Source organism: Mesoplodon bidens (assembly GCF_964165515.1).
Source record: "Mesoplodon bidens genome assembly, chromosome: 13".
NCBI lineage: Eukaryota > Metazoa > Chordata > Mammalia > Artiodactyla > Ziphiidae > Mesoplodon > Mesoplodon bidens.
Window position 1 is genome coordinate 82568610 of NC_138169.1, and position 24818 is coordinate 82593427.

Below are 24818 nucleotides of genomic sequence, written 5' to 3' on the forward strand. Positions count from 1 at the left end.
CAAATTTCAACTCCTTCCCAAAGCCTAGGATTCAGGATACCTCCTCTTCCCCACATCAACACCCAGAACTGCTCTCCCTCTGGGCCCATACCTCGTTTATGCCTCTGCCACTGAACTGAAGGTACCAGGCCTTTTTCTTTAAGTTTTTCATGCAGGTGCACACAAATCTCCAGAAAAATGCAATAAACCCCTGAAGCCCAGGGCTTATTAACTACATATTGAATTGAATAACACTAAATCAAGTACAGCTATAGACTGATTTGAACAAAAATTAATTTTTATTTGGTTTTGTTTGTGTTTTAGAGGGGAAAGGAGAAATTCAACATATTTAAAATAGTTCTAGAACACTCACAAAAGACTGACCTTTAATTAGTACAAAATCAAGGGGCCAAATGAAATAGTGTATGTTTTATAAGTTAAATCAATTGATTTAAGACTAAAAAAACCCTTTGCTAGATTTTGTTTCTTTTAATGATTCTAGCTTTGCAATAGGATTTTAGGCATCAATTAAGAAAATGAAAAGGCCTGAAAATTCAATGTTCAGAGAAAACCATTTGGCAAGGTTCACTACTATGGCTGAAATGCTGCCTTTATTAAAGTAGGTTTGGTCATAATTTTTTCATGGATAACCTATTTTAAGGATAATCATTAACTGCCTGAAAGTCTAAGAACTAAATCTGCTAAACAATGCCTTTTTTTTTTTTAGAATTACTGTTTTTTTTTTAATTTATTTATTTATTTTTGGCTGCATTAGGTTTTCTTTGCTGCACGTGGGCTTTCTTTAGTTGCATCGAGCAGGGGCTACTCTTTGTTGCAGTGCACAGGCTTTTCATTGTGGTGGTTTCTCTTGTTGTGGAGCACGGGCTCGTGGCACGTGGGCTCAGTAGTTGTGGCACACGGACTTAGCTGCTCCGTGGCATGTGGGATCCTCCCAGACCAGGGCTTGAACCCGTGTCCCCTTCATTGGCAGGCGGATTCTTAACCACTGTGCCACCAGGGAAGCCCTAAATAATGCTTTTAAATGAAATACAGTTGCCAAGTGAATATCAAAAGCTAAAGGAATCAAAATTTTAGGTTACTAAGCATGAAAAAAAAACCAACTATTAAGACAGCAGCTATTATAAAGTTGAGAGAAATTTCTCTTATTCTGTAAAGAACTCTCCTAGTGGGGAAAAGAGAGAGAGAGAGAGAGAGAGAGCAAGAAACCAAATTACCTAGTCACCAATTATTTGCTCACTCAGCAAATACTCACTGGGCCCCTACCGTATGCCAGGCACCATTCCAGATCCTAGGGACACAGCAGGAAATAAAACAGAACCTCTGCCCTCACGAAGTTAACACTCCAGTGGAGAAAGCATAGAGTAAACCATACTTGTCCAATGTGGCTAGGAGTGCTAAGCAAATTTTAAAAACAGGGGATAGGAAAGATGGAGAGAATAGGGAAGTTACAGGAGGTGGAAGCAGAGGAAGGCCTCTCTGATAAGGTAACATCTAAGCAGAGAAATGGAGGAGTGTATATCTGAGGGAAAAGCACTCACAGAAGAGGGAACAGCAAGTACAGAGGCTCGGACACAGAGTATATTTGACAGCAAGGAGGCCACTGGAGCTAGTGCTGAGGGATGGAGTCAGGGGGCAGTGGTGCTAGATCAGGTAAGGCCTTGGGTCACTTTAAGGACTTGTCCTCAGAAGGAGCATTGGAAGGTTTCAAGCAAGCCTCAGGATGAGTCTGGAGAGAACAGATGGAAAAGAGCAAGGGTGGAAGCTGAGAGACCAAAGAGAAGGTTACTGCAATAATCCAGGCAAGATAGGATGGTGGCTTAAACTCAAGTAGCAGCAGTGGGAGTGGTGAGAAGTGTTCAGGTTCTGGATAGACGTTCAAAGGAGAAATAACACATGTTGCTCAGGGATTGGATCTAAGTGTGTGTGAAAGACAGGAATCAAGGATGACTCTAAGGTTTTTTCCTGATCAACAATCAACTAGAATGAAGGTGCCATTTACTGAGCTAGGGAAGACTAGAGGAAGAACACATTTGTGCAGGGAAGTAAGGCTTGGGGCATGTTCAGTCGGAGATATCAACTGTCAAGTGAAGATGTCAAAAAGGATATGGATATATACATATGAGTTTGTGATTCAGGTGACACGTGTTGTCTGAAAATATAAGTTTGGGAGGTGTCCGCAAATAGATGGCACTTAAAGACCAAAATGGGATGATATCTCATGAGGGCCATGGCCAGTCCTGGGGTTCCACCCCTTTAAGAGGTTAGGAAGATAGAGAGGAATTAGCAAAGGAGACTCAGCGAGTTGGGCTCTGCGCTAAGATAGTAAATCCTAGTGGGTCTAACTCCAAAGGCACTGTGTTTTAGTTTAAAAGAGCTTTCTCTGACTCTAGGCAGAAAAATAATAGCTGATGTGAGGATTAAATAAGCACTGGGCAGAGTGTCCAGCATATCACATTCAATAAGTACTAATTTCCTCTCTTTCCTCTTTTCGCCCCATCATTAAGGAATTCTGACATTTTCATTCTGCATACCTACATCTGAAACTCCTCTCAGCAACTCAAAGCACGAAGGTAATGTCATACGTTTAATCCTTGCAGGGCCAATGGACCCATCACAGTTTACACCCCAGACTGAAGACGGTGGTCCTACATATATAAGCATTAGTCACGTGTCAGTTGGAACTAAAAGTGACAACATTTCAGTGGAAAGCCATTACCAGTATTAGATAGAAAAGAGTCAACATCGTCATCTTGTGCGTGCTGGAGGAGGAGGGGTATAATACTGTTTTCTCTAAACCTTTTGCCACTCAGAGCAGCCAGGGCGTTATCCTGGCATGGCTTGTCAGAAGTACGGATTCTCAGGCCCTATCCAGACCTTACAGATCAGAACATGCGAGATCGGATTAACAAGATCTCTGGGTGCACATTACACTTTGAGAAACGCTGTTCTGAATCAATCAGCTACACCAATTATTAGATTTTATATACCTCACTAAAAATGTCAAAATCTTGTGGTATAAATTCTTCCTTGCCTTCAGTCTGCTTGGCTGAGAAAGAGTCACAGGGGTTCCTAGGATGCTCTGGGATCTTGTTTCTGGCACAGGGCCAGTATTTTTAGCTCTTATTTCCCAGATGGTTCCCCCATATGAAGTTAACTTCATTTGTCTTACCAATTTGATTTACCCAACCAGAACACTTTTAATTTTAATTTATAACATTGGTAATGACATTTGCCAATGCATAATTTTAACCTATACATGGGTATTCTCCAAATTCATTTAAAATCAGCAATTATCAATTTCAGAAAAGGTCTTCAAGGGCATTTTGTCAAAACATTCAAATTCAGGAAATCTCTACACAGATTCATACTATATCATTTCCCAACTTCAAAATTACATATTTGGTAAGTGGCAACTCAAATATTTAAAAGCCACTTTTAAGGTAGAGAGTTTCAGAGTCCAAATTCCACTTCAATTTTTGGTGGGCTAGCAACAGGCAGAGGGCAGCATAACCTTGTATTTATATAAACTGAAGGAGAAATTTAACAGCAATGGAAGAGCATGTTTGTTTAGATCTCATTTTAAAGTTCTTAGTTAATCAATCAAAGCAATTATAACCATCTATAAGCTGATACCTTAATTACAATCTCTTCAATGACCCCACTTACTGTTCTAATGAAGTTCCAAGCTACATATTTAAAAGAGCTCCCCAAAATTAGATACTGATTTACCTTCAAAAACAAAAACAAAAAATAACTACCTTAAAAAAAGACATGGAGGGCTGGTTTTACATTATTCTAACACTAAAGTAAGTCAAATAAAATAAATTATTGACTTCTATTTTGATTCCTGCCCAAATAAGCACATAGATGAAAAAAACTCTATAATCAAAAAAGCAATAAATAAGCTCTCTGGTACAACTGACAAGTAACTTTTCCAAAAATACCTCAACCTATACATAGATTGATCATTTGTAATACTGAATAACAAGTTATTGTAGCACTACTAATTTTTCAGTTATATAACATTATCATGTAAAGTTGAGACACCTATATTTTAAATGCAATTCCAGTTTTATATGACTGAAATTCTTCAATTTATAATGTTTATGCCTTGGAAAATTATCACTCTTTAACACAGAGTGTTATTCAGAAACATAACAATTAATAAAAATGTTAAAAATTAAAATTAACAGAAATGGGGGCTTCCCTGGTGGCACAGTGGTTGAGAGTCCGCCTACCAATGCAGGGGACACGGGTTCATGCCCTGGTCCAGGAGGATCCCATGTGCCACGGAGCGGCTGGGCCCGTGAGCCATGGCCGCTGGGCCTGCGCGTCCGGAGCCTGTGCTCTGCGGCAGGAGAGGACACAGTGGTGAAAGGCGCACATACCGCAAAAAAAAAAAAAAAAAAAAATTAACAGAAATGTTATTTTCCCTAAAGGAAAATACTATATTTAAAATTTAATGTTCTATTCTTGTTTTTCCAGATGACCTGATACTATATTCCATATATTGCATATGTGTTATTAAATGGAGTTTAGACTACATGCTCTGCAGAATTCTACGGAGCAAAAGGGCACGTGGCTATAACAAAGGACAACAAAAGGCACAGGAAATGGTTCTTTAGCTGCAGTAATTTTTCCCATCCCTTCAGTTAAGCACGATGCCACACCTTTCTTTTTGCAATAAGTATACTACACAACACTTGCATATGAGTCATCTGAGACATTTTTACCACCGACGTTCAAATTCAGAGATATAACCTCCACTTTAAAGTACAGTCAATAAGATGATTTAAAAGAAGTATTTACACCTATTAAAACCACCATTAACATACAGTCACATAATGGAATAGTATTTTGCAATAAAAATGAACAAACAACTGCTACAAGCAACAACAAAAATGAATCTCAAAAAAAAAAATTCTTGAACAATTACATACTTTATACGTCTATTTATATAAAGCTCAAAAACAAAAAAAACCCTCTATGGTGACAGAAGTCAGAAAGGAGTTTAGCTTGCAGGGGTGGGGACAGGAGAGGTTAAGCAACGGGAAGCGGCCTTGAAAGGCTGGTCATGTTGTACTTCATGTTTTGGGGGGTGGTCACTTTCTAAACACAGATATATTCACTTAGTAAAAATGCACTGAACTGTGCACCTTTCTAAACACCACAGTTTTTAAAAGTTATCTTAAAAAATTTGTATTTTTTTCTATCAATTGATTTGTCAAAACTAATTAAAAATGTTAGCCATTTCTCAATTTCTACATTTCCAATAAAATCTTTGTACACCATGAAATCATCAGAAGGAATTTACAACAGGACAGTGATTGTAACACCCAGTAAACTACAAAGAAGCCACGCTACCTGCCTTACCTTTTCAACAGGGAGAAGCGTCTGCAGCAGTCGGACTGCAAACAGCGAAATGCTGACAAAGGCCATCCTGTGGTGCACCAGCACCGCCTCTGGTTGTTCCAGACTGATGTTGTTTTTATGGTAGCACATGCTGTCTCCAAGGGACCCCAACACCATGAGCAGTTTCTTTTTCTGCAAACAGTTAAACACAAAACAGAAGAAAACAATCAATTTTAGGGGCCAATATAGAAATGTCATGGAGAACCATATAAAATGTTATCATTAAATAATATAAATGTATTCCTCTCTATAAGAATAACCAATACATGCTGAGATACTTTTTTTTTTTTTTTTTCCGTACACGGTCCTCTCACCACTGCAGCCTCTCCTGCTGCGGAGCACAGGCTCCGGACGCGCAGGCTCAGCGGCCATGGCTCATGGGCCCAACCGCTCCGCGGCATGTGGGATCTTCCCGGACCGGGGCACGAACCCGTGTTCCCTACATCGGCAGGCGAACTCTCAACCACTGCGCCACCAGGGAAGCCCTGAGATACTTTTAATGGTAGGAAAGAATGATAAGTATACCTAAATTTTTTAAAAAGCTAACAGTTTTTAAGTATTTAATATGATGAATTCTAACTAATAAAAATAAACAAAATACAAAAATTTAATGAACCATTAGTTCCTCCTAGTTTCTAGTGCTTAATTGTTCCAACTTTGAACACTGCATGTAAATCTCTCATCCAGTATTTATTGGGTTTAGTGTATGCTTCACACAGTGGCAGGTATATGGGGGAAAATGCATTAGTTCAAGAGACATGATCCCGCCCTCAAAGTAATCCCAAAGTTACTAAAGAAATGAAACAGGGAAAGTCAAATAATTAAAAAACAATGAAATATTAAATTGTATAATCTCTCTCTTCAGGTAATAAGGTTGTTTCAGAGCAAATGTTCCACCATCATAAATTTCTAGATACGTTACTACTTAAACAGAAGTTATATCTTTTAAATTGAAAGGTATGCATAAAACATGAAAACTAAAATACAGCAGACTAACTGGCAAGTCATAACAACATAGACCAAAATATATCCTAGATATGTTGACATGACCCTATAAACTAGCTGCTGAAAGGACAGGATCAGAAAAGGGGTAGAACAAAAAAAGCACTGGAGTTCTCACTCTCAACTTTCCACAGAAAATATATGAAAATTAACATGAGAAATTACCTGTAAGCTAAAGACAAAAATATAATGTATGTCAGAAATTTTTTAATTCAAGGATAAATAAACAGGAAATAAAACTAAAAGATATGGGGCCTACAAAAGTTACATAAACTATCAAAGCCACAACAGATACACTTCACATCCATTAGGATGGACATTATCAAAAATAATAGGAAATAACAAATGTTGACAAGGATGTGGAGAAACTGGAGCACCTGTACATTGCTGGTGGAAATGTAAAAGGTTCAGTCACTGTGGAAATAGTATGGCAGTTCCTCAAAACATTAAACATAGAATCACCATATGATCCAGCAATGTCACTTCTGAGTATATGGCCAAAAGAATCGAAAGCAGGGATTTCAAACACTTATTTGTTCATCAGTGTTCACAGCAACATTATTCACAACAGCCAAAAGGTAGAAAAGCGTCTATCAACATATGAATGGATAAACAATATGCAGTAGATAGTATACATACAATGAAATATTCAGCCTTAAAAGGGAATGATATTTTGACACATGCTACAACAAGATGACTCTTGAAAACACTGTTAAGTAAAATAAGCCAGATACAAAAAGACAAGTACTGTATGACTCCTCTTATATGAGGTACCTAAAATATACAAATTCATAAAGAAAGAAGGTAGAATAGTGGTTATCAGGGACTTGGGGAAGGGCAGAGTGGGGAGTTATTGTTTACTGGGTGCAGAGTTTCACTCTGAGATGATGAAAAAGTTTTGGAAACATAATGGTGACAACTGTACAACAATGTGAATGTGCCTAATGCCACTGAATTATACACTCAAAAAGAGTTAAATGGTAAATTTTATGTATATTTTACAAAATTTTAAAAATTATATAAAGGAGTAAACATTTTTTTTGTTACTTACATGGATCATTTGAAAAATTTAAAGAAAAACACAAATAAAATTAAAACTATGATACTTTGCAAATCACCACAGAAGTAAAAGGAAGATAAAATAATCTATAGAGTAAAAAAGAAAAAGGAAACAAAAGAGATAGCAAAACTTCTGCATGAAGACCAAGTATAATAACTGTACTAAAAAAGGTTAAATTTCCCTGTAAGTGAAATATAATTTCATACTGAAGTAAAAATCAAAAATAATCTACACATACAAAAAAGACATTATCTTTGTACATAAAAGGTTAAAAATTAGTGTAGTGAGAAAAATCTCAAATAAACAATCTAAACTTAACACCTAAAGGAACTAGAGAAAGAAGTAGAAACAAAACCCAAAGTTAGTAGAAGGAAAGAAATCATAAAGATCAGAGCAGAAATAAATGAAATAGAAACAAAGAAAACAATAGCAAAGATCAATAAAACTAAAAGCTGGTTCTTTGAGAAGATAAACAAAACTGATAAACCTTTAGCCAGACTCAAGAAAAAGAGGAAGAGGACTCAAATCAATAATATTAGAGGGCTTCCCTGGTGGTGCAGTGGTTGAGAGTCCGCCTGCCGATGCAGGGGACACAGGTTCGTGCCCTGGTCCGGGAAGATCCCACAGGCCACGGAGCGGCTGGGCCCGTGAGCAATGGCCGCCGAGCCTGCACGTCTGGAGCCTGTGCTCCGCAGCAGGAGGGGCCACAGCAGTGAGAGGACCGCGTACCGCAAAACAAACAAAAATAATAATAATAATATTAGAAATGAAAAAGGAGATGTTACAACAGACACAGAAGAAATACAAAGCATCCTAAGAGACTACTACAAGCAACACTATGCCAAAAAAAAACGGACAACCTGGAAGAAATGGACAAATTCTTAGAAAGGTATAACCTTCCAAGACTGAAGCAGAAGAAATAGAAAATATGAGCAGACCAATCACAAGTAATGAAATTGAAACTGTGATTAAAAATCTTCCAACAAACAAAATGACCAGGGCCAGATGGCTTCACAGTTGAATTCTATCAAACATTTAGAGAAGATCTAACACCCATCCTTCTAAAACTCTTCCAAAATATTGCAAAGGAAGGAACACTCCCAAACACGTTCTATGAGGCCACCATCACCCTGATACCAAAACCAGACAAAGATACTACAAAAAAAGAAAATTACAGACCAATAGTACTGATGAATATAGATGCAAAAATCCTCAACAAAATACTAGCAAACAGAATCCAACAACACATTAAAGGATCATACACCATGATCAAGTGGGATTTATCCCAGGGATGCAAGGATTCTTCAATATATGAAAATCAATCAATGTGATACACCATATTAACAAACTGAAGAATAAAAACCATATGATCATCTCAATAGATGATCTTTAGATCATCTCAAAAGCTTTTGACAAAATCAACACACATTTATGATAAAAACTCTCCAGAAAGGGGGCATGGAGGGAACCTACCTCAACATAATAAAGAAGATATACGACAAACCCACAGCAAACATCATCCTCAATGGTGAAAAACTGAAAGCATTTCCTCGAAGATCAGGAATAAGACAAGGATGTCCACTCTCACCACTATTATTCAACATAGTTTTGGAAGTCCTAGCCACAGCAATCAGAGAAGAAAAAGAAATAAAAGGAATACAAATTGGAAAAGAAGAAGTAAAACTGTCACTGTCTGCAGATGACATATGATACTATACATAGAGAATCCTAAAGATGCTACCAGAAAACTACTAGAGCTAATCAACGAATTTGGTAAAGTTGCAGGATAGATACAAAATTAATGCACAGAAATCTCTTGCATTCCTATACAGTAATGATGAAAAATCTGAAAGCGAAATTAAGGAAATAATCCCATTCACCACTGCAACAAAAAGAATAAAACACCTAGGAATAAACCTATCTAAGGAGGTAAAAGACCTGTACTCAGAGAACTATAAGACACTGATGAAAGAAATCAAAGATGACACAAACAGATGGAGAGATATACCATGTTCTTGGATTGGAAGAATCAACATTGTGAAAATGACTATACTACCAAAAGCAATCTACAGATTCAGTGCAATCCCTATCAAACTACCAATGGCATTTTTCACAGAACTAGAACAAAAAATTTCACAATTCATATGGAAACACAAAAGATCCCGAATAGCCAAAGCAATCTTGAGAAAGAAAAACAGAGCTGGAGGAATCAGACTCTCTGACTTCAGACTATACTACAAAGCTACAGTAATCAAGAAAATAGGGTACTGGCACAAAAACAGAAAAATAGATCAATGGAACAGGATAGAAAGCCCAGAGATAAACCCACGCACCTATGGTCAACTAATCTATGACAAAGGAGGCAAGGATACAACATGGAGAAAAGACAGTCTCTTCAGTAAGGGGTGCTGGGAAAACTGGACAGCTACATGGAAAAGAATGAAGTTAGAACACTCCCTAACACGATATACAAAAATAAACTCAAAATGGATTAAAGACCTAAATGTAAGGCCAGACACTAGAAAAGCCTTAGAAGAAAACATAGGAAGAACACTCTTTGACATAAATCACAGAAAGATCTTTTTTGATCCACCTCCTAGAGTAATGGAAATAAAAACAAAAATAAACAAATGGGACCTAATGAAACTTAAAAGTTTTGCAAAGCAAAGGAAACTACGAACAAGACGAAAAGACAACCCTCAGAATGGGAGAAAATATTTGCAAACGAATCAACAGACAAACAGAAAATATTTGCAAACAAATCAAACAGACAAAAGAATCAACAAAGGATTGATCTCCAAAACATATAAACGGCTCAAGTAGCTCAATATTAAAAAAAACAACCCAATCCAAAAATGGGCAGAAGACCTAAACAGACATTTCTCCAGAGAAAATATACAGATTGCCAACAAACACATGAAAGGATGCTCAACGTCACTAGTCATTAGGGAAATGCAAATCAAAACTACAATGAGGTATCACCTCACACCAGTCAGAATGGCCATCATCGAAAAATCTACAAACAATAAATGCTGGAGAGGGTGTGGAGAAAAGGGAACCCTCTTGCACTGTTGGTGGGAATGTAAATTGATACAGACACTATGGAGAACAGTATGGAGGTCCCTTAAAAAACTAAAAATAGAATTACCATATGGCCCAGCAATCCCACTACTGGGCATATACCCAGAGAAAACCATAATTCAAAAAGACACATGCACCCCAATGTTCATTGCAGTACTGTTTACAATAGCCAGGTCATGGAAGCAACCTAAATGCCCATCGACAGATGAATGGCTAAAGAAGATGTGGTACATACATACAATGGAATATTACTCAGCCATAAAAAGGAATGAAATTGGGTCATTTGTAGAGATGTGGATGGATTTAGAGACTGTCATACAGAGTGAAGTAAGTCAGAAAGAGAAAAACAAATATCATATGTTAGCACGTATATGTGGAACCTAGAAAAATGGTACAGATGAACCAGTTTGCAGGACAGAAATAGAGACACAGATGTAGAGAACAAACGTATGGACACCAAGGGGGGAAGTGGCGGGGTGGGGGTCGTGGTGGGATGAACTGGGAGATTGGGATTGACCTGTATACACTGATGTGTATAAAATTGATGACTAATAAGGACCTGCTGTATAAAAAAATACATAAAATAAAATTCAAAAATTCAGAAAAAACTAGTGTAGTGAAATATGAACAAAATGTATGAAATATAAAAAATGAATAATTCAGAACAAAAAAATTAGATAAATTAGATAATTTTCTATTGATGAAATGCATAACAGAGAGTAAAGACCCAACATGAATGAGTCATTGTGGTCTGAATAACATAAATATCAAGCAAAACCTGAAGTTGGATTTAAAGGTTTTAACTCAGTCTTTTTTACCTTAATTAATAAATTAAATAGATATAAACTTAGAACATTTCAAAGACTACAACTCCTCGAGTTTCCAAGAAACACTGACTAAAACTAGCCATTTACTTAGTCGCAAAAATGGTCAATGTATATTTAGGACTATGTTCTTTGAGCCCACGGAAATAAAACTAAAAGTTAAAAATTTCAACCAAACGTAGGGCCACCCTTATAAAATTAAAATAGAAAATTTTAATAGCACTTATATTAATAACCACTGGTCTAGAGAAAACAAATTAGAAACACAGTGACAGTCTTATTACATGGACAGGCAATTCTTCCACCCAGTGCTTCTCCATTAAAATACTTTTTTACATCTACAGACAACATATCTCTGTTATTCAAGACTAACTTTGACAATTTACAATTTAAATCAATGAACACATTTAAGACCTCAGTATTGCAAGGCTGTTTGTAAAACTCTATTTACTTGTGAAATTGTTTCAAATAACCTTGCTAATTCTAATGATGAATTGACGTACTTCTCAAAATAGTATGAAAAGGAAGTACTATACTATAAGAATCAGTCTTGCAGCTTTTACTATTTCCAACACTTCTTCCAAGCCAAAGGAAAAAAAGAAGTGTTTTGTTTTTAATGTTTTAAGAAAAGAAAGAATTTTAAAACAATACTATCTGGTCCACAGTTTTAATTTGCTGGGCTAAAGGTATTTAAACAGCTGTAAAGTAGTTGATGGAGAAAAAAAAGAAAGAGCCAGTTTTCAGAGGATAGTCAAAGCTTTTACAAAATTAGACTTAAAATATCAGATGAGCAAAATATTCTAAATATTCCCAATAAAACAGAATTTATAGTGCAAACACAATTTCTCCACTATCTGCACAATATAAAACAGGTTTTGGATTCTATAAAGCATCTGAAATAAGTGACTCTCCCCCATATGCTCCCAGCCTCACACTCCCCACTCCCCTTCTACAAGGCAGCCAATTACTGTTCTGCATGCAAGTCTCACCAGGCACTTCTATGTTTAAGAGCAAGCTCATCCTGCCTTCAGAATGACAGCCAAACTACTCAGCAGCATGTCAAAAGCCTTCTGTGAGCAGACCCCACCTGAACCCTCCAGCCTCTCTCCCACCACATCCACCTCACATTGTATGCTTTGGTTGCTTGCACTCCTCCCAATAGCCCTACCCTTGACCACCAATCAGCACTATTCATTCCTCCCCATCATTCTCTTCCCCTCTGCCAGACAAAAAGCCCTACCTTTACTTTCTTAGCCAAATCGTATTTGGAATTTAAACTCAGCTCAGTCACGATTTACAAAAAGCCCTCCCTGAGATTCTCGGCTGGGAGTGTTTTCAAAGCACCCTTGGCACATGAGAAGATACTCAACATTACTAGTCAGAGAAATGCAAATCAGAACAACAGCGAGATATCACCTCACACCTATCAGAATGGCTATCAACAAAAAGACCACTAATACAAATGTTGACAAGGATATGGAGAAAAGGGATCCCCTGTATGCTGTTGGTGGGAATGTAAATCGATGCAGCCGCCATAGAAAAAAGCATGGAGATTCCTCAAAAAACTAAAAAGAGAGTTACTGTATAATCCAACAATTCCACTCCTGGGTTTATATCCAAAGAAAATGAAAACACCAATTCAAAGAGACGTGCCCCCCAATGCTTAAAGCAGCTCTAGTTACTTCAGCCAAGATATGGAAACAACCTAAGTGACCATGACAGATGAATGGATAAAGAAGATGTCGCATATGTGTAAACAAACATACACACACATATACATACAATGGAATATTAATCAGCCATAAAAAAGAATGAAATCTTTGTGACAACACAGATGGACCTAGAAAGTATTATGCTAAGTGAAATAAGGCAGATAGAGAAAGACAAAAAACGTATGATTTCACTTATCATATTTCACTTATCACTTATCAGGTAGCTGCCAGAGGGGAAGGGAGGGGGGGAATGAGTGAAATAGGTGAGAGAGATTAAGAGGTACAAACTGCAAATTTCAAAATAAATGAGTCATGGGGATGAAATGCACAGCATGGGGAATACAGTCAATTTTTAATCTATCTCCCACAAGAGTGAAAAGAATTGCTGCTTATTCATCTTGCACCCCCAGGGCCCAGGGTCGACTAAAAAATTATTCACAACCTAAAAGTTGAGAGTTATGTTTTATTCAGCGGGAATTTGTAGGACCTCAAGCCCGGGAGGCCGCATCTCAAGTAACCCTGAGCGAACTGCTCCGTGGAGGCGAGGTGGGGAGCTAGGATACTTGGGAGTTTTGTAACAAAGGGCAGGGAGTCTGAATGTCAAAAGATTACTGTTAATTAAAGAAAACCAGATACCTCAAGTTAAGGAATTTAGCGCTTTTCTGCACACGGGAAGATGCAAGAGTCTGGGCTCACTGAAATCATTGCAGTCTGATGGCTGCTAGATGGCAGGTATTCTTTTCCTTCCTGAGTTTCCTCACCGCTCACCAGCTCACCATCGGAGGTGGCTGCAATCGCTGATGACTGTGACATCCTTTGTTTACTGATATGGCAGGCACTATTCCGTTTATCACTAGCATATAATAAGCAATCAAAGAATGTTTGGTGAACTAAAAATACCTGTCTCTGTACTGGTGGCATAGCAGGAAAAGCATACGCTAATTAGCGATGTCACTCAGCCAATTATAAATTCACAATCTGGTTCAATTACCCTTCTCGAGCCCTTACTGGACACCAAAGCCCTTCTCTCTAGAAATTTTCATAATCCTCTCAACTTCACTTGAACTTCAACCAGCAATTCTTCCAACATGCCTGGAAATCTAAGTTACCACCTCACAGCTGGTCAGATGGGAATTTAGAAGGAATGAGTCATAAAGAAGGAGAAAAGACTGCTCTTCATGACACTGAGTGACAGCAGTGACAGAAAGAAGAAAGGCAAAAAATGAACAGAAAACAGCCCCAAGAGTCGGGTTATCTGGCATGAGGAAAAGGGCCTTACTCCCGTGAACCTAACTTACCATGTGAATAAGGAAAAAACAAACTTAATTTCATAGGTAGGCAAAAAAGGGATGACATACTTCAGGTCATCCTAACTTTTACAAGTGCTTACCAAAAAAATTTTTATTTTAACAAAATATAATTTCAGTGAAAATATTTTTTCTTTTGTTTACTTCGAGTGAAATAAAAATATTCAATTTATGGAGAAAACATTTCTTTGACTATGCTTACATAAACTGAGTTATGGAATTCCAGACATGAATGCTATTAGCACTATTTGGAAAGATCTAGAGAATTGATAACATATCTACAGGCATTCAATTACTGAATTGGTCAACATTTATTACTTGGTTCCTTTAATGACACGACAAAAATATGCTTCTGCCTTCTGTGTAAACCTCACAAAAGTAGGGACATTAAGGAATTCTACTTAATTGTCTGCTTCTATTAATATATAGCCCAAAGGGGTGAGATTTTTCCTAGGAAGCATTTATTCTTTTAAATAAATAAGTCAAATATAATTTCCAGCAGTACTAATTAACATTTCTAACATACCAATTGGCACTTGCACAACAGATTTAACCTTTAAAGTAAAAATAATTCATTGAATCATAAAAGATCAGCAGCCAAAAGTTAAAAATGAATGACTAACTTTTACAGATAAATGTTCTGGCCAAGAAACTTGAGCTATTTTAAGAAGCAACTGATAAAACATTCTTCACACTTCTCAAGGAAAACTCACTTGCTGAAAACCTTCAATATGTGAAAATGTTCTAAAAGTACTACAGAATAATGTGATAACCTTAAGGACTAACGAAAAACTAAGATAAGAACTATTATCCCTATTTTATAAATAAATTGTAGGACTTGAAACAATATATTACACCTACTGTAAAATGTTTCAGTTGTGTTTCTTTTCAAAAGATTTGTGTAGATAAAAAAAATTGGTGTGGTTGAGAGTCCACCTGCCGATGCAGGGGACACGGGTTTGTGCCCCGGTCCGGGAAGATCCCACATGCCGCAGAGCGGCTGGGCCCGTGAGCCATGGCCGCTGAGCCTGTGCGTCCGGAGCCTGTTCTCCGCAGCAGGAGAGGCCACGGCGGTGAGAGGCCCGCGTACCGCAAAAGAAAAAAAAGGGAGAAAAAAAATTGGGGGAGGGCTTCCCTGGTGGCACAGTGGTTAAGAATCCGCCTGCCAATGCAGGGGACACGGGTTCAAGCCCTGGTCCGGGAAGATCCCACATGCCGCGGAGAAACTAAGCCTGTGTGCCACAACTACTGAGCCTGCGCTCTAGAGCCCGCAAACCACAACTACTGAAACCCACATGCCACAACTACTGAAGCCCGCACGCCTAGAGCCCATGCTCTGCAACGAGAAGCCACCGCAATGAGCAGCCTGCACACCGCAACGAAGAGTAGCCCCCGCTCGCCACAACTAGAGAAAGCCCGTGCACAGCAATGAAGACCCAACGCAGCAAAAATAATTACTTAATTTTTAAAAATGCACATTACTCATTTCACATAATTTTTGTTAGCAATTATGTCTATTAACATGTTTATTGAGTGAATAAACATACAATGAAGCACTCGCAGCCTGTAATAAAGAATGAAGATCTCCACGTATGAACGTGGAATAATCTCCATGCCTACATTTACATCCATCCATCTATCCAGGATGCATTCTTTTCTCTCCCAGTTTTATTGAGATATAGTTGACATATAGCACTGTGTAAGTTTAAAGTGCAGAGCTTAATGATCTGACTTACATACATCATGAAATGATGACCACATTAAGTTTGGTGAACATCCATCATCTCATATAGAAACAACATTAGAGAGATAGAAAAAAAGTTTCCTTTCCTTGTGATGAGACCCTCAGGATTTACTCTCTTAGCAACTTTCATACATAACACACAGCAGTTCTGCATTACATCCTAGTACTTATTCATCTTAAAACTGGAAATCTGTACCTTTGATCACCTTCATTCAATTCCCCCTCTCCCCAATTCCCACCTCTGTTAATCACAAATCTGATCTTTTTTTTCTCTGAGTTCGTTTCTTTGCTTGTTTTTGAAGAATAACTGACTTACACAACATAGTGATTCAATATTTCTATACATAATGGTCACAACAATAAGTCTAATTACTATACAGGATTTACTCTTACGTTGTAAAAACAAGGTATGAAACTGTACATGATATACCACCTTTTATGTAAGATGTGAGAGAGGGAATAAGAATCTATGTACTTATTTTCTTACATTTGCAAAAACTAAAATAAAAATGGAAAAAATAAACTAGAAAACAGGATGGCAGGGAGACATCCCTGAGTTACATTTTTATGAAGAGAAAACAATTCCCAAAGATGAAAACAAATTGAAACAAAAATCTAACTGTATACTGAATTGGTAACAGAGAAAATAATTCTTTTGAGTGACTTTAAGGCACAGAATTTTGACTTTATGTACTTAGTGAGATTTAGTCTAAGTCAAAAAGAACTGCAAGAAAATCTTGAACTTTATTAGTTATTGACCACAGTGATACTAATACTGCTACTGTGAAATTACTTACTTTATGCTGAAGGTTAAAACTAATAAGCAATTATGTTGATGTTGCTAAGAATCTATGAAGGGCAATAAAGTCCAAGCAAAGAAATACAAGTGTAAACTCAGAAGTAGCAGTCTGAATGCATGAGTTTTTTTTAAATACAGATTTCCTAGTTCTATTACTGAAGGGAAAGAATGATATCACCATAACTACAAGCAGCCCTAATGGCCCGTTTTTGGTCTTGATATACATTTCCCCCATTAAAGGTAACCAGAATCTCTGGAGAAATGGCCTATTCCAGACTATGCGCAAAATAAGCCTGGGATCTACTGTGTCTAAAACAAAGAAAGTTTTCAAAGACTAATGAGACAATGAAACCAGCTTAAAAGGACCAAGGTAAAATAAAATACTAATATTATTACCCACATCCCAAGGGAAACCCTGATTCTCACCATATCTACAGCAAAAAGACTGCTGTCATCCCAGATATCTGTTGAAATCGCTTCACCAGTAAGCACCATATCCTCTGCAAGCAATTCCAGAACTCTTATTATCATTTGTCTACTACCTAGGAATACAAATAAGAGAGAGAGAGAAGAAAAACAAAGTTAATTCAAATAAAGCTGAATATCATATTGCTCAATCTTCTGGTTAGCTAATGCCCCCAAATTCCTATTCTCTCTTTATTTTTATTTTCTGATGTTTTTAGAATTGTTTAAAAGAGACGAATAGGGAAGTCACAATATACAATCACCATTAGACTTCTGTTTCGATCAGAACACTATTTAACTACAAAAAATCCAATGTGCTCGTAAGTGGGAAAGATACTCAGGAAGAGTATAACCAAAATCTAACTAAAAGCACTGTGAAACAGATTAAAATAACTTTTCAGATTCAGAGACCATCCATGTTACGTGTAATAGGTGACAAAGCGCAGGTTTAGTTGAGAAGATGCAGTCTAATAAATTTCCCACTTAGGACTAGAAGGCTTAAGCCTTGTCATGAATTAGTAGTTTCCTACACAGGAGTTGCCTGGGAAACCTACACTCACCTTGAAGTCTAAAAACATTCCGGAGGAAACTGTGCTGTCAGAGTCACACCCACCTGAGCAACCTCCTTCCTCCACAGAAACAGAGTAACAAAGGAATTCCGCCACCCATAATTCTAAGTAAGGTGAATGTTCAATCAAGACTTTCCTGTCCCACATACCAAAGGTCAATTTCTAATGAATAAAAGTAAAACAAACTACCAGATCATAAGGGTCTAGATTAGTTGTTTCAGGAGAACAGCTGGAGCAACTTCTCTTTGAAATCTCTTACGACACTGCACAAATGCAAATTATGCAATAATTTTCCACAAAAGGGCAAGAGAACATTTAGAAAATTTTATGTACCATGATACAGCTCTATAATTATCAATCTGACTTTTTACAGCAAATTAAGGAAAGGTTAAATGCAAAATCATTAAATCTAAAACTGTTCTCCTCAGTATACCATGCACACAAACATATACACTTGATGATGCCAAAGTTCAGATCTTCCTTCGTGTCACATTATTAGGACATGAATGAATATGTATTCCTCACTCCTGGAAGCAGAGTTCTTCAGTCAGTGAGAAGTTAAGGTATAGAGTTTTCTTCAGAATAAAAAAAATTGTTAATGTTCCCAAATATACACCTACCTCCTGCCTTCCTCCCTATCACTTCCAAGCAGGCAAAAAATAGCCATAGGACTTAAAGAACCATCAGCATGGGACAGATTTTTTACTCAGCCAGTATAAACAAAAAAAAGCAAAACCTGTTTATCTTGTATTTATATTTTGACAAGTTTATCAACTACTTAAAATGCATATATTTAGAGAATAAAAATCATTATTTATTCCAAACCTTTCTTTACCTTGCAAAATGCATGGACTCTGGTCCCAGAACTGTAGTTCAAGCCTCTGTTCTTCACTATTTGACTTCGGATAAGTTTCTAAAGCACTCTAAACCTCAGCTTCCTCATTGTAAAACAGGGAGAAAAGCAGTAATTACCACTAAGGGATGTATAAAATGGGTTGATGCGAGGCGTGCACAGAATGATGTGCACAAGACCACATCCGGGGGCCGAGCACAGCAGGTACTCAATGCGTGGTAACCTGTTTGATTACTAGACTCTCTTGGACATCGGCCATATTGTTATCCTTCTCATCACTCTCCACTAGAATCACAACTACATCCCAGTGTATCTACTGCAGTACATCTTTGCAAACTTACCCAGCACATCTGAGAGAAAATGTAACTCCAGAACGTTTGGGTTTTCTGAGTTTTGTTTTGTTTTTTAAGAAAAAGAAATTACTGCAAAGGTACAAATCCAGTGTTGGGTTTGTTATGGTTTTTAACATGTTTCATAGCTCAAGTAAAAACTGAGTAGGAGGGCTTCCCTGGTGGCGCAGTGGTTGAGAGTCCACCTGCCGATGCAGGGGATACGGGTTCGTGCCCCGGTCTGGGAAGATCCCACATGCCGCGGAGCGGCTGGGTCCGTGAGCCATGTCCACTGGGCCTGTGCGTCCGGAGCCTGTGCTCCTCAACGGGAGAGGCCACAGCAGTGAGAGGCCCGCGTACCGCAAAAAAAAAAAAAAAAAAAAAAAAAAAACTGAGTAGGAGGAGTGAACAACTGAAAGCAACTCAAAAAATGTCTAAAGAGCAAAAGCCAGAGTGTTTTATTCTGGTCTATTTATGCCAGTCCATCTTCTCTAACTTACTCCAGTTGCATTGTTTTTTCAGTGCTTACCTTCAAAATAGCCACACACAAATAGAAGTCTGTGCAATAAAAGGCCAGAAATGGAAGGCGATACTCTATCTGAACAGTGCTCCATGGCACCCACGTTTAATTAAGACATAATAAAGACCTTACTAAGTTCTTAGGAATCTGTACCCCAAAAAAAGGTAAGTAAATCCAGATTTTAAAGGTCCTAAGACAGACAGAAAGCAAAAATGAGAAAAATTAGAGTCCTAGAAAATAGACAAAACAACACCAAGTATACAAAAGGAACTCTGACTTCAAGGACAACCAACCTGTTCTTAAGAGAGGAACGGCAGACTCCAGGATGGAGACGCAGAGCTGGGGCAGGCTCAGCTGCTGAAATCGCAGCTCTAGCGTGTCCTCAGCCTCCAGCTCTGGCAGGTCCAGGTGCACCATGTCCAAAGGGGAAGGGAGGGAGACCCTTGAGTTGACATGAGCATGACTACTACTTCCACTGTAAAGTAGACAAGGATAACAATAAACCTTGAGTATGGAAACAGCCCCCAAACAGATTTACTGCATAGCTGCTGCCTGGCATATTCGGAGACTCATACCGTGCACAATTATATTGCTCCATGAAACAATTCTGGTCAGATTTACAGAAACCTTGACAAATTTATGAGATTAAATTCCATAAAGATGACTCAAAATTGTAAGTGAAACCAAGAATGCTTTTTTTATGTTGCTTTTCAAACTGATGTTCTCCAAACGTGTCAACATTCCTATAGCAGCAATCAACATGAAAACTGATAACCCATCCATTTCTAAAGGAAAGCAAACAGATTCATAGCAAAGTTCTTCTGTAACTTATAAAGGCAAAACTAAATAGTTCGTATGGTTTCCTAGATTTTCTGTGATTTTCACCAAATGTTCTAAGTAAGCCAATGTTAGCAACTGAAGAATTCTAGAAAATGCCAGAAAAACATGATGAGAAATGGATTACTTTATTTAGTACAGTCAACATCATATGATTTTGAAAATGTACCCCAAAATAGAACATCCCTTCTTGGCTTACTTTATAAAAAAATTTTACCTTGGGTGTAAACGAGTGGGGTGGGGATAAAAGTGCTATAGAAAGGCTTGAACTTCACATTTATAGAGCACCTCAAAATGTTGACTTTTGATGTTATCCACAATTGAAGCTGAATCACAGAGATGCACTAACACTACTGAACATGTAAAACTCCCAAATTTTAATACATTTTGTCATTTCTTCTATTCCAATAAGCCAAGCATCCCAAAATATGGAAATGAGCTGGGCTTCTCTCAAACTCTGAAAGGGCCCAGGAGGACGTTCACTCAGGAGTGAACATCTACAAGCACGTAGCACACTAGATATAGCTCAGAGAATGAGGTAAAGGGAAAAACCACACCTGATCGACACCAGCCACCCCGTAAGGACGAGGAGCACAGGCTCCCGGACCATATACTGCTCACACCCCTGCCCCGTCCACACCCCTGCCCTGCCCACACCCCTGCCCCGCTCTTCACCAGCTGTATAAACTGGGGCTTGGCTCCCAGCCTCTCCAAACCTCAGGCTTTTCTATAAAATGATGATAATAATAATACCAATTCTATTATAGGACTGTTATGAGGACTACCACGGGAGGCAAAGCACATGAAGCACTTAACGTAACACCAAACATGCAGCAAGCCTGAGTCAGTGTTAGCCTGGAGCAGCAGTAGCCACGTCACAAGAGAAAAATCAAGCCAACAGACAAGTGCTGGTCTCACTGAGCACTTAGCAGAATGACACTGAAGAAAAGACTTAAAAAGAGCTTTTTAAGAACTTCTCTGGTGGCGCAGTGGTTAAGAATCCGCCTGCCAACGCAGGGGAAACGGGTTCCAGCCCTGGTCCGGGAAGATCCCACATGCCGCGGAGCAATAAAGCCTGTGCGCCACAACTGCTGAGTTCGTGTGCCACAACTACTGAAGCCCACGCACCTAGAGCCCGTGCTCCAGAACAACAGAAGCCACCACGACGAGAAGCCCACACACCACAACAAAAAGTAGTCCCTCAAAGCGAAAGAGAGGCATGGACATATATACAGTACCAAACGTAAGGTAGATAGATAGTGGGAAGCAGCCACATAGCACAGGGAGATCGGCTCAGTGCTTTGTGACCGCCTGGAGGGGTGGGATGGGCAGGGTGGGAGGGAGGGAGACACAGGAGGGAAGGGATGTGGGAACAGTTGTATATGTATGACTGATTCACTTTGTTATAAAGCAGAAACTAATAAAAAAAAAAAAAAGTAGCCCCTGCTCACTGCAACTAGAGAAAGCCCACGCACAGCAACGAAGACCCAACACAGCCAAAAATAAATAAAAATAAAATAAATAAATTTTTTTAAAAAGAGGTTTTAAGATGCTTGTAGCCTAATGAGGTAACACACAAATACCATGCCAATGCCTTTAAGAAAACTATATATATAAATATCTTTCTTTACACCAACAAATAAAATACCGTAACTGTGCACCTTGAAGGGGACTTTGTTTTATAGATTCTCCAATCATTCCCTTTAATAGTAAACACCAATGCATCTAAATTATGATTAAACTTACAAAAGTGGGCTTAAAATGTTATCAAAAAGTATCTAGCATTTAAAACTATGCTTTTAAACTAGATCACACTCCACTTGTGGCTGCTAAAAACAATTCAGTGGGTCAGAATCACCATTTTTTTTATGAAATAGAAATGCACTGTGTAACACAGAATGAGAGAACAATTTTGTGAACATTTTGTTTCAGTGGACACACACAGATGCACACGCACACATACACAGAGTATATGTCTGTGTACTGAGTACCGAGTTGCAGTATAATACTTATTTCTTACTGGGGGTCATGGTCAAAAAAGTATGAAAGTCACCGGTTTAACACAAGGCCAATACCTGTGTTAATGTTTCAAAAGAAAAGACGAAAGAGCAAAACAACAATCTCCCTCTAAAACTGAAACACACACACAAGTTAACCTGGCTTTCCTACAGTCACCTGGAAGACGCGGCGTCCCAGTCCTGGCCGTCTCCTCTGGGTCGCTGGCCTGTGCGTCCCACCACAGAAGGCCGAGGGCTGCTGCTTCCTGGAGAAGGATTCTGGGAATGATGAGTGACTCTTGCTTCATGACAATAAGACAGAGAAGAATTTTGGGAAACTGTATCTGGGGGAGAAAAAAAAGAATAAAATTATTCCTTGGTAGAGACAGATTACTGATTATGTAGTTCTTGTCATTCTTCAGGAAAAAAATTAACAAAATTAAGATAGTAGAAATGCTTCTATGAGGTAAAAGTAAAAGTCAACCTTTTCTGCAGTACTCCCTTAGCACATTTAGGTTCATGTCTAATTGACCTGACTACACGGAACCTTTTAGCCAACACTGTTCACTTACAACATTAGAGACCGAATCATGCACCCTCCCACTTAAAACCGTCCCAGAGACCCTACCTCAAACCTTGTGCAAAAATTAACTCAAAATGGATTGACAACCTAAATATGAGTTAAAACTGTAAAGCTCTTAGCGGAAAACATAGGGGTGGATCCTCATGACCTTGGATTTGGCAATGAATTTTTAGATATGACACCAAAAACACAAACAACCAAAGAAAACAGAGATAAATTGGACTTCAACGAAATTTAAAACTTTCATACATCAAAGGACATTAACAAGAAAGTAACAACCGAGACTTCCCTGGTGGCCCAGTGGTAAAGAATCTGCCTTATAATGCAGGGGACGCAGGTTCAACCCCTAGTCCAGGAGCTAAGATCCCACATGCCGTGGGGCAACTAAGCCCACACGCCACAACTACTGAGCTTGTGCACCTCAACTAGAGAGCCTGCGTGCCATAAACTACAGAGCCCACGGGCCCTGGAGCCCATGTACCACTGCTAGAGAGAGAAAACCTGCACACCACTGCTAGAGGAGAGAAAACCTGCACGTGACAACTAAAGGGAAGCCTGTGTGCCACAACAAAAGATCCCGCATGCCTCAACAAAGATCCCGAGTGCCTTGACGAAGACCCAACGCACCCAAAAATAAATAAAGTAAATAATAAATAGATCTTCAAAAAAAAAAAACAAAGAAAGTAACAACCTACAGAATGGGAGAAAATATCTGCAAATCATATACCTGATAAGGATTTAGTATCCAGGATATATAAATAACTCCCAAAACTCAACAGTGAAAAACAAGAAGTCAACCATCCCAATTTAACAATGGGCAAAAAACTTTAATAGACATTTCTCCAAAGATATACGAATGGCCAGTAAACACGTGAAAAGTCACTAGAGAGTCACTAGTCATTATGGAAATGCAAATCAAAATCACGAGATACCACCTCATACCTACTAGGAGGATTACAGTTAACAAAAAAGAAAGAAAGAAAAAGAAACAAGTTTGGGCGAGGCTGTGGTGAAACTGGAAGCCTCATACGCTGCTGGTGGGAATGTCAAACGGTGCAGCCGCCGTGGGACACGTTTGGCGGTCCCTCAGAAAGCTAAACGTAGAATCAACGTATGGCCCAGCAGTTCTGCTCTGGTAAACACGTAAAGAATCGAAAGCAGAGGCTCGAACAGATACGCCAGCATTCACCGCAGCATCACTCGTAACAGTCAAAAGGTGGGAACAAGCCCCACGCCTACCAACAGATGAATACATAAATACAATGTGGTGTGTACACACAGTGGAATGCCATTCGGCCGTAAAAATGAAGTTCTGACACGTGCTACAACATAGGTGAACTTTGAAAACATTACGCTAAGTGAGATAAGCCAGATGAATACTGTACAATCCCGCTCTCTGTCTAGGGACCTAGACAGAAAATAGACGAGAGATTACCGGGGGCTGCAGAGGGAAGGGGAAATGGGGAGAGCCGCTTAATGGTTACAGAGCTTCCACTTAGGATGATGACAAAGGTTTGGAAACAGATGATGGTGGGGGTCGCACAATACTGCGAATATACTGATCAAATCCTTACAAAGGTCTGCCAGTGCCATTGCACCCTGGGCCCAGGCCACCTCTCTGACCTCACCCCATTCCCCTCTCTGTACCCCCAGCCCGCTTACTACGCTCCACTCACACCAGCCTGATTTTCGTTCCTCAAGCGTGTGGCCCTCAGGGCTGAGGC

The 24818-nt window shown here is 38.7% G+C and overlaps 1 protein-coding gene across 4 annotated transcripts in view; it reads right to left on the minus strand.

Moving 5' to 3' along the window:
- The window catches only part of RTTN (rotatin), a 167880-nt gene that overhangs the window by 133443 nt on the left and 9619 nt on the right, over window positions 1–24818 (minus strand). For all 4 annotated transcript variants that reach the window (XM_081252869.1, XM_081252870.1, XM_081252871.1 and 1 more), the window contains exons 8-11: window positions 22690–22855; window positions 19971–20152; window positions 17368–17483; window positions 5374–5544 (exon numbers count right to left, since the gene is read on the minus strand). In XM_081252869.1, coding sequence (XP_081108995.1) covers window positions 5374–5544; window positions 17368–17483; window positions 19971–20152; window positions 22690–22855 — 635 coding nt within the window. The remainder of the gene's footprint in view (window positions 1–5373; window positions 5545–17367; window positions 17484–19970; window positions 20153–22689; window positions 22856–24818) is intronic.